Below are 11,597 nucleotides of genomic sequence, written 5' to 3'. Positions count from 1 at the left end.
AAATGAATAGAATTAATTAATTCAAAGAACAAAAAAAATAATAATATAGGCCTAAATTCTCAGGCGCACACACATTCGTTCTGAAAGATCTGCAGATCCTCTGAGAACAAGGCCTCTGTCTACCCACGGCTTACTAAAGTCATGACAGGTAGACTGCACAGTGGCCACATCCGTTCCCTCTAAGAGGGTCTTCTCGAAAACGGGACAAATAATTACTGAGAAGAAACCACATCAGCCCCTCGAAAGTGAGGCAGCTTGCATTTCTGAATGCAAATCTCTCATAAAAACAAAATATGGTCAGCATTGCTGTGTGCTGCTGGTTATAACATGGCAATAAAGAAGAGAGAGAAAAGAGGGACCCGTTTAATGTTTTAAGTGGGATGCTGCAGTTTTGCACATTGTTATTTATTTTTCTTTGACATGGTGCAATATTATTTTGTTCAGATTGTATTCGTTTTGAATTGTTAGATTTATATGCACTTTGTTTATATACATTAAAAAGTGTTTAAAAAAATTAATAGCATTTTCATAACAAACCAATGCATTTTTAAATACATTGTGGTTAAGGTAGAGTATGATTTCATTTAATAATTTAATTAGAATTGTTTTAACACCAATCAGTCAAACTATCGCAAACTGTTCGACTTGTAAAAAATAAAATAAAAATTAATAGCCGTTTGGGAGCCAAAAGAGCCGGCTCTTTGTGGTGAGCTAAGCCGAACGGCTCACTGAAAAGAGACAGAATGCCCATCACTATTCTGTATAAGCACTTTGCGACATCTGCTGACCTAAAAATGGCTTTATAAATACATTTGATTTGATCATTTGATCATGAAAGGCCTATATGATATACTGTATGTGGCTATAACTGTACAGTACACTTATCTGCTTACTGATGTTCACTCATTATTACCTGCACAACACACCTGCTTGTCGCATAAAGTGTTTTCTCAGAACTGGCCAAAGATAAGTTTCATTTCACCATCATTGCCACTCCTAAATCCTCTGTTATCCCGTTTTCTGAGTTATACTGCCCCCCCACCCTTCACTCAACAACCTAATCCAATCAAATGATTCATTCGGATTGAGGGGTTGGATTTAAACCAGACGAAATCCCACAACACATTGTTTTCTTCACACACGTCTGAAATTTAAGAACGGGTTGGTGTTGCAGTTACATTCTGCAGTGTGAAGAGACTGATCTGCACGTAAATAATCCAGGTAGGTTCTAAATGCATGCGTTACATTTCCCTCACTGTAGTTCGAGGTAGAAGATCAAACACGAGCTGTTACAAAATGTTCGTAATGAAGTATTTACCTTGCAATGATTCAACCCTGTCTATGATACTGTATAGTTAACTAAATACTTCCACCAACCCTCGTATGGGGTCAATTTCACGCCCTATGTATTGAATTCAAAATCAAAATAAATCGGGAACATGAAAAATAAACCTGAGAATATAAACATTATATTTGAGGACAGGTGAAATAATGGATGTTGAAATAAAAACAACAACAATTGAAAGCAAAATGTAGACAATTGTAAACAAAAATAAGACATCAAAAGCAAAACCCTAAAACTGGTAAGCAAATAATTTAAAAGCGAGAGTAAAACTTTGACAAATGATTAACAAAAATATTTGAAAACGAATGCAAAAATCATTTTAGGTTAAACTTTCCTAGCAACCAATCCTATTGAATACATTTTTTCCTACGCTCTTGCCTGCATGTACTACCTTTTGGTTACGCTACTCGTATCTTTGCTTTCACAGCCATGCTTTTCGATTGCGAGTTTTTGCATTATTTTTCCGTGAAGGGCGGGGTTTAGGAGAAGGCGTAGACAATGAGGTAGACAATGACGGTTCGTTTTAACCCAATCAATGAACATGATAGACATGCTTTTATATTGCCTACTTAGGTAGACGGTCTGACGTAACTTCGTTTTAGCTAACGTACTTCAATTGTCACGGGTCAATAATGTACGGATATTGGAAGCATGTCTATTAATGACAAACTATCTAACTACTTAGGTAAACATATGAATTATCTGTTGCACAACGTTTAGCGCAGGTGTTGGTAACTGCGACGAACGTTGTGCAACAGGTAACACGGAACCTAAACCGGCTGCGCGCGTGCGCCATCGTGCATACATTTATTTTGCCCCCCCCCCACACCAAACGCGATCACGACACGCAGGTTAAAATATCAAAACAAACTCTGAACCAATGACATTAATTTGGGGACAGGTCGAAAGGCATTAAACATGTATGGCAATTTAGCTAGTTAGCTTGCACTTGCTAGCTAACGTTCATTTGTCCTATTTAGCTAGCTTGCTGTTGCTAGCTAATTTGTCCTGGGATATAAACATTGAGTTGTTATTTTACCTGAAATGCACAAGGACCTCTACTCCGACAATTAATCCACACAAAACGGCCAACCGAATAGTTTCTAGTCATCAATCCTCCTTCCAGGCTCCTCTCCTCCTTCCAGGCTGTTTAAATTCAACTTTATTTTTCATGTTCGCGGTTTATTTTATTTTGAATTCAATACATATGGTGTGAAATTGACCCCATACCCTCGATACAGTCTATTACCCATCACCGCACTTTTTTCACACACATTGTAAACATCTAAATGTTTACAATATCTTCCATTCTTTTCCCAGGACACCAGACTGTATTTCTGACTTCCTGAGTGTAGCGTGTTAGCAAACTTTTGATCATGGCACTGGATGGATGTGGCCAGCTGTGCAAGTGTATCCTCATCCTTTTCAACATCCTTTTTGCCGTAAGTATCCGTAATCTAAATAAACTGTAGTCCTAGTGGTAACAAATTGGTATCTGGTGTGTATGAGAAAGAGAAGGGTGCTGGTGTAAAATGTGAATAGTTCAAAGGGCATTGTATATTTATCTTTGATCAACCTAGGCAGCATTTGCCATTTACTGATTTTGAAATAAGCTTTACTTAAAGTCAAATAGCTAAATCTCTAAATCTCAAAAAGCTGCATGTATTGTCTGTCTGAATAAACCCCTTTCCCATCAAAGTATCAGCTCATGTCTATTGCTCACAGTTGTCCACTTCAAATCAAATAGGATTTGTCACATGTGCCGAATATAACTGGTGTAGATTTTACTGTGGAATGCTTGCTTATGAGCCCTTCCCAGCGATGCAGATTTTTAAAAGAACAATACAAATAAAATAGTAACACAAGAAATAAAATACAGGAGAATAGAGCTACAGACAGGGAGTACCAAATCAATGTGCAGCTATATACAGGGAGTACCACATCAATGTGCAGCTATATACAGGGAGTACCACATCAATGTGCAGCTATATACAGGGAGTACCACATCAATGTGCAGAGGTACGAGGTATTTGAGGTAGATATGTACATGAAGGCAGGGTAAAGTGACTAGGCTTCAGGATAGATAATGATAAAAGGTAAAATAAAGTAACAGCAGCAAATTGTGTGTAATGTGGATGTAGGTCTGTGTTTCGGTATGCGTGTGTGTTCATGCGTATGTAGTGTACGCACACATCAGTTCTCCTTCATTAATGGAAATGAACAAGACATTTTGTTTCAACATGTTGGCGTTCATCCACACAACCGCTTAGGTGACCCTTCTGATCGGGCTTTTATATCCAATCAATGTAATAAGAATACAAAAGATGCAACAAAACAACATTTACCTTGCTGCTGAAAAGCAGGCCTAAATCATTGAAATATGAGCCGACAGTTGCAAAACCACAGACTTACTGCATCATTGGGGTGTGGTTAGTCCACTAACTGATAATCGAAGCAGGGGAATTCCCATTTTAATGAATCAAAAGTAAGACACGAAATCAAAAACAAACTTAAATAGCAGAGTAGAATCACAAGTGTGCTGTTTAATTCGTTGAACTAGTTTAATCCTGCCCACTGTCTGAGGAAGCTATTCTTTTCAGTATTTATTCTGTGCTTTGAAAGGAATGCCTCTTGAAACATTTTCTTAATGTCTTGTTTATCTAGCTTTCCCAAACTAGACTATTTATTTATAGTCCTTTTTTTCTAAACAGTGCTGCACCTCACATTACATGATGACATTACTGTCATCATGTTACCAATCATCATTTTCGGATGAAAACCTTCTCCAAAACAAACTTTTCAGGAAATGAAAGAAAACGTCCATATTTTCCCATTAAAAAAGATACAATTATGAAACTTCAGAAGCTATTTTGAATACATTTCTTGGTCCTAGAGTCATGAAATGTTCACAGTACATTGAGGGGAGTTACTGCTTCCAATATACAGTACAAGTCGAAAGTTTGGACACGTACTCATTCAAGGGCTTTTATTTTTACTATTTTCTAAACTCAGCAAAAAAAGAAACGACCTCACTGTCAACTGTTTTATTTTCAGCAAACTTAACATGTGTAAATATTTGTATGAACATAACAAGATTCAACAACTGAGACAAACTGAACAAGTTCCACAGACATGTGACAAATGGAATAATGTGTCAAAATCAAAAGTAACAATCAGTATCTGGTGTGGCCACCAGCTGCATTAAGTACCGCAGTGCATCTCCTCCGCATGGACTGCACCAGATTTGCCAGTTCTTGCTGTGAGATGTTACCCCACTCTTCCACCAAGGCACCTGCAAGTTCCCAGGCGTGCTCAATGGGATTGTGATCCGGGCTCTTCGCTGGCCATGGCAGAACACTGACATTCCTGTCTTGCAGGAAATCACGCACAGAACGAGCAGTATGGCTGGTGGCATTGTCATGCTGGAGGGTCATGTCAGGATGAGCCTGCAGAAAGGGTACCACATGAGGGAGGAGGATGTCTTCCCTGTAACGCACAGCGTTGAGATGGCCTGCAATGACAACAAGCTCAGTCCGATGATGCTGTGACACACCGCCACAGACCATGAAAGACCCTCCACCTCCAAATCAATCCCGCTCCAGAGTACAGGCCTCGGTGTAACGCTCATTCCTTCGACGATAAATGAGAATTTGACCATCACCCCTGGTGAGACAAAACCGCGACTCATCAGAGAAGAACACTTTTTGCCAGTCCTGTCTGGTCCAGCACCGGTGGGTTTGTGCCCATAGACGATGTTTTGCCAGTGATGTCTGGTGAGGACCTGCCATACAACAGGCCTACAAGCCCTCAGTCCAGCCTCTGTCTATTGCGGACAGTCTGAGCACTGATGGAGGGATTGTGCGTTCCTGGTGTAACTCGGGCAGTTGTTGCCATCCTGTACCTGTCCCGCACGTGTGATGTTCGGAGGTACCGATCCTGTGCAGGTGTTGTTACACGTGGTCTGCCACTGCGAGGACGAGTCTTAGGTGTCTTACAGTACGGACATTGCAATTTATTGCCCTGGCCACATCTGCAGTCCTCATGCCTCCTTGCAGCATGCCTAAGACGCATTCACGCTTTTGGTGCCTTCAGTAGAAAGGCCTCTTTAGTGTCCTAAGTTTTCATAACTGTGACCTTAATTGCCTACTGTCTGTAAGCTGTTAGTGTCTTAACGACCGTTCCACAGGTGCATGTTCATTGAACAAGCATGGGAAACAGTGTTTATTAAACCCTTTACAATTAAGATCTGTGAAGTTACTTGGATTTTTACAAATTATCTTTGAAAGACAGGGTCCTGAAAAAGGGACTTTCTTTTTTTGCTGAGTTTATATAGATAACGGGCTTTGTTGCCAAAATCCAGAAGTATCCCTTCACTACTAGAACATATTATACACTATATTTGTAACATCTTGTGTGAGACTGATCTTGAGGTGTGGTTGCACAACCGGTTTCATGCACAGTTTGTGGTTTCTTCTTCTGACAGCTGGTGGGTTTTGCAATGTTGGGGTTGGGCTTGTGGCTGAGGTTCAGCTCTGAGACCAGAGGATTTTTCAACGTAGACCTCAACACACAACAGTTTGTCATCGGTGAGCTCACAACACTGCTCTCTACAAACTTCATCCCCAAATGTTTAGGAAAGCTTTTTGCAGCTGTAAGCCATGGATAGACAGACTATAGAACTTTGTTTATTGATGACTTATAAACCACTTAAATCATTTATAAAGTAAACCTTTTTAAGTGTTACTGAAAAATAATTAGCATTGACAAATGGGCATCTCTTTCTCCCTCTCGTACTGTAGGTGTGTCAGTGTTGATTGCTTTAGGAGCAGTGATATTGCTCGTGGCTGTTTTCGGAGACTATGGAGCATGCAATGAGAATAGGACTGCATTGGGAGTGGTAAGCTACAACGAAAATAAAAACATCAATTTTCCATTAGTTACACTACACTGAAGTGGGGGTACAAAGTATTTGACAGCCCTGATTTAGAGGCTTGAGTGGGCAGAGGTAAGTAACCTGAGCTAATAACATACATTAGTTTCACTTCCTAATAAGAGTTCCTCACTAGAAAGTATCTCAACTTGTTCAGCCCAATATTTCACCCAAAGCCCATACCCACAAAGCACCAGTGGAAATCTAATATGTGACATGGAGTGTTTGAATTGTTGAGTGAACCTGCTGCTTTTTCCTGCCACAGAATTCTTAGGTTCTCCTTGCCGCACCTCTGCCCTCTCAAGGGCCTAGCAAGCACTTGTCATCAATCCCTCAACTGATCCGCTACCTCAAGAGCCATGGTGCACTTTGCAACCATAGAGGAGCACTGGGAATCTTGCCTCTGTCTGAGAAGGCCAGAGACTTTTAAGCTCCCATTTAACAAGAGCTTGAGATAGGAAATACTTGCTTCCTGTATGAAGCTTTGCTGCAGGACATGCCTTAGGCATACATTTTTGTGTATGACCAACTCAGTGGGTGACCCGTTTCCTGGTTCACCACCATTCCATGGGTATTGCGACAGGTTTCTAGTTCTTAGGGATAGTGTGTTCAAGGAAGAGGTCAAAGGGTCTAACAAAGTTCCTAGATTTGGAAAACACTTTCACAGCATGAAATAACACCTACGAAACACACTACAGTCCTAGATGTTAGAGAGAAACAGATGATGCAATTATGATTGCTTCATATCTCAGATTGACAAAGCAATGCACTTACTAATTTACAGCTATGATGAGCTGAAACTTGTTTTTGGCTACAGGTTCAAGGTAGAAATCAGACAGTGAATTATTTCTTGCTCAGAGTTTCTTGTTGCCATTTTGAGGCAGCGATTGCTTTCTCTGTGTGGTTTATTATTGGATGAATGACTGAGTGTGTCATACAGTATGATCGCTCTCACAATAAAATCAGCACTCATGTTGAGGAATGTTAGCGCTTCTATGCTTGAGTAGCTTGTGAAGATAGCCAGTGATTTACTTTAGAGGCACATAGTAACCTTCAGTTTCTCAGAAAGGTCATGGTCTTTTCTCATTGTTGCAACTTCAAATTCAACTTGATTTATTGTGCATACATTTAACGTCAACACAAATAAGAAATAAGTCAATTTAAAGGACAGTTTATACATATCCAGTGATACATATAACCACAGTGTGGTAATTCATACTGTATGTGTTCTGCTGTTTACCTGATTTGTTTACCTGCCCCTCCCAGTTTTCCTGCCTGCTGGCTATCCTGGCTGTATTAGAGATTGGAGCCGGTGTGTTCGCCTACATGAGAAGCGATGAGGTGAGAGAGAGAAGGGAAAGAGGAAGTGAGAGAATTATGAATGATAAACAACTTCAAGCCAAGGCTTCCCTTTCATGCAGATCACCAAACCCTGTGCTATTTCATTAAGTGGTAGTAGTCAACGATGTAACTCTACCTCATGTGTTGTCTTCTATTTTTGCTGTGCAGGTGGGAGAGCAGCTGGCAAAATTCTATATAACTGTGTACGCTCAGTATGTGAACAAAGGAGACCCTGGCTTGGCTGTTACCCTGTCCATGTTCCACAATGCGGTAAATATCAAACCTTTTCCCAAACTATTAATAGCATCACAGCTTTAGCTAGCTCTGATGGAGTGAAACGTGCCTAATTCAATCCACAGCTCTTTAACAATTGTACAACTATTGTAACAATTATGTACACATTCTGAATGGCACTTGCCTTCTCTCTCTCTCTCTCTCTCTCTCTCTCTCTAGTTGCACTGCTGTGGGATCATTGGTGCCTTGGACCTCTTGGTCAAAAAAACATGTCCGGATACCGGCTTTTTGGAGACCTTCACTCTCCCTGTGAGTGTGTTCATTATAGGCCAAATCCTATTAACTTAAAAAACATGTGCAACTTGAACTTCAATGTATTTCATGCATTGTTGTCCATCCAATGGATATTTGCGAGTAAATATAAGTTACAGGTGCAGAAGCTGCCCTGTGCCCATTTTCTCAAAGGCGCAGCATTTTTCGCTTATCCGTTCACAGCGTGCCTCTCCAGGTTGCTGTTGGAGAGACTCATTGCTGCGGCGCTCCACCAACGTTCCATCAAATCTAGCATAAATCATGTAGCAAATACAGGATATGGTAGAAAGAGTATGTGGCCTTTTTCTGTAGCCTACAGGCTGGAGATAATCTATAACAATGTAATGAGATGGACACTTTTACAACATGCAGATTTCTCCGATCAAAGAACCAAACCTAAAATGGCACCCAATCAGACGTGCTTACACGTTAACAACATATCCTAAAAACAGGACAGGTCAAAGTAAAATGCACAATCAGGCTAGTCACAACTGCTGTCCAGGAGTTGCACCTTCTGGGTTAAATTGTCATGATCAGTGGCTTCAAGTTTGTATCTGTAAATTTGTTGACGAGCTGATCATAGCGAAAAATGTAATACTTCTGCATTTCCTGCTGTGTAAACACATTGCAAATAGGCTCAGGATAACTCCTGATAATGTTGGATAGCTGATATTCAGAGTTTTTAATCGCCAAATTGATTAGTCACAGCCAATGCAACGTTTAACAAACGGTGGGCCTACCACATGGATGGACATTCATAAAATTCCATTGTGGGCTGACACAGTTGGGTACACCCCAGTAAGCACGGACCGACACCTTTTGGACATCATCCGGCATTCATTTCCACGTCCACAGATGTTGGTTCAGATTTGGTGCGACCTTGATTAATGTCCACGGACACTGATTTTTGGTCCAGTCCGAACCAAATTAGATTTCGTCTGGTGTGGACCGGCCTAGATTTGGTCCAAACATAGACGTCTATAAACGACATCTTTTCAACTTTCATTCAGAACCGAAAATAAAACTGATTTCAAAGTCCGGAAATTATGTATTTTTCAATGTGCCATAAAATACAGAACCTAAATTGAACATAATTTCTGGGAAAATACGTATTTTAGGCAGATTTTCAACGTCCTTTTGCTTACTGGGACCATTTTGTTTCATTTCGCCAGGACCGGCCCTTTACCGGTGCATAGTCGTTTCTCTTTTTTTTTTACCCCTTTTCTCCCCAATTTCGTGGTATCCAATTGGTAGTAGTTAGTCTTGTCTCATCGCTGCAACTCCCGTACGGACTCGGGAGAGGCGAAGGGGGACAGGTTAGGGTCAGTCCTCCGAAACACAACCCAACTGCTTCTTGACACAACGCACATCCAACCCGGAAGCCAGCGCGTTGTCAGAGGAAACCCCATACACCTGGCGACCTGGTCAGCGTGCACAGCGCCCGGCCCACCACAGGAGTCACTAGTGCGCGATGAGACAAGGCTATCCCTGCCAGCCAAACCCTCCCTAACCCGGACGACGCTGGGCCAATTGTGCGTCGCCCCATGGGCCTCCCGGTCGCGGCCGGCTGCGACAGAGCCTGGGCTCGAACTCAGAATCTCTGGTGGCACAACTAGCACTGCGATGCAGTGCCTTAGACCACTGCGCCACCCGGGAGGCCCAATTCAGTCGTTTCTCATATTGACTAAATAACTGACTATAATAAAAACATATGTAAAATAATCTGTCGACTGTGACAAATTACATTTGTTACTTTATTTATTCTACTACGGAGGCATCGAGGAGCCTGGCCTAGATTTCCATATCTCTCCTCTGTACTGAGCCCAAGGCCCTAACCTGTCCCGCTCTGGTGTCTCTGTCCCCCTGCAGGCCTGCCCCACAGTGATCGTCAACCTCTTTGAGTCCAAAGCGCCTCTGGTGATGGGCCTCTTCCTTGGGACTGCTGCTATGCTGGTAGGCAATACTACACACAGTTCAGTGGACAAATTTGTTAACCAGGGTAGACGTTGGTGCAGGGTTAGAAATGCACTGGTTAGAAGAGAGAGCCACAGACGGGTGTTACACATTGTTCCCGTGCTGAATGTGATGAAACTGATTGTCAGAGGAGAGTTGAAGCAAACCAACCCTCTGCTTCTCCTTAGTTATAAACCCATACCTTTGTCTGTTTCTCCCATCCTATACCATCCCTTCCCCTTCCTTTCCCTCTCTCCATCCTTTCAGATCTTGGCCCTGGTGTGCAGCTCCCTCCTCAGCAAAGAGATCCAGCGCTCCCAGTCCTCTCCTCCCCCCTACATCCTCCTCTCCTCTACTGTCCTCTCCCACCCTAACCAGGACCCTGTGGGCTTTACCCCGCTCCCCGTCATCATACCTGTGGCTGATGCACTGTAACTCCTTACCCCTCCATCTTTATTTACACCAGTGATCTATCATTCTTTCCTTGCACACTCACAGATCCTTTCTCTTTCCACTACTCAGTGAGGTCAATGTCTAGTCTCACTGCAAGCTATCCAACTTCTCCCATTAAATGTCTGGAATTAGTGTTTCTCGTCTTCAATTCACACTCTCTTGGTACATTTGCTTGTCTCAGAAGCAATATTTTAGGTGGGGATTTGCACTCATGAATCTCACCCTGTTACAGCATGTGGTCTAATCCTGAAGGTGATGGGGGATGATAGCTCCACCCTGCTCTCTTTATCTGATCCCATTCTGCTTAACCCTTTCCTCCCTGCATCCCCACCTTCTCCTGTTGCTCCTAGATCATGGGCCTAGTGTGCTGCAGCATCCTCATGAAACAGATCAAGATGAGTCACCTCTCTGCCCCCTGTACCACAGCCAGGCCGTGTACTGAGGGGACAGGACCACCACCATATTCAAACACAGTTTTCTCCAGTTGGAGACCAAACCAGATAGTTGTCATTCAGTGATCATCACCCCATCCTTTCACGTGATACTTCTGGAGAGGCGCCCAATAAAAACGGATGTCCTAATTAGCTTTCATTCATTTGCGTAGCTGGACAGGGCTCTAGATCATCTTGACATGCCATTAGCAGCGTTCAGAATGAGACCACACCATCCATTTAGATGACATATGAACATATTTGTTCAGTTGTCCAGCTATGTTCCACTGGATATCATAAGGTGAATGCACCAATTTGTAAGTCGCTCTGGATAAGAGCGTCTGCTAAATGACTTAAATGTAAATGTAAACAGGGCAGACAAGACACTGTTGCTCTGTAGCAGTTGTTTGTTCTGCCCCTCTTCCCACTGTAGTCCTTAATCTTCATTTTCTTTAAACTTTTTAATCACTTATCAAATGTTAGTGAATAGCTGCTCTTGCTGACATGAATGCTGCTTCCATGAATGGGATCATTTTATTAATATATTCAATGCTGTGTATGACTGAGGGCACTACTGTAATTAGAGAAGTGAAGCTGC

General features: G+C 42.0%; 1 protein-coding gene across 2 annotated transcripts; it reads left to right on the top strand.

Moving 5' to 3' along the window:
* Nucleotides 1-1,137: 1,137 nt before the first annotated feature.
* On the top strand, nt 1,138-11,149 carry LOC112076813 (CD9 antigen). Of its 2 annotated transcripts, none has more exons than XM_024143480.2 (9): nt 1,138-1,221; nt 2,666-2,787; nt 5,829-5,931; nt 6,145-6,242; nt 7,542-7,616; nt 7,785-7,886; nt 8,070-8,159; nt 10,032-10,115; nt 10,919-11,149. In XM_024143480.2, the coding sequence occupies exons 2-9, from the start codon at nt 2,722-2,724 to the stop codon at nt 11,084-11,086; spliced, it is 786 nt and encodes a 261-aa protein (XP_023999248.1). In that variant the 5' UTR covers nt 1,138-1,221; nt 2,666-2,721; the 3' UTR covers nt 11,087-11,149. The 2 variants fall into 2 exon arrangements, with proteins under 2 accessions (XP_023999248.1, XP_023999247.1); XM_024143479.2 differs by lacking the exon at nt 10,919-11,149 and adding an exon at nt 10,383-10,700.
* Nucleotides 11,150-11,597: the final 448 nt, after the last annotated feature.

The sequence above is a fragment of the Salvelinus sp. IW2-2015 genome, unplaced genomic scaffold (assembly GCF_002910315.2).
Source record: "Salvelinus sp. IW2-2015 unplaced genomic scaffold, ASM291031v2 Un_scaffold4059, whole genome shotgun sequence".
In the NCBI taxonomy this organism is placed as follows: Eukaryota; Metazoa; Chordata; class Actinopteri; order Salmoniformes; family Salmonidae; genus Salvelinus; species Salvelinus sp. IW2-2015.
The sequence above is the reverse complement of the archived record's forward strand: the minus strand, read 5'-3'. Positions and strand labels throughout refer to the sequence as shown.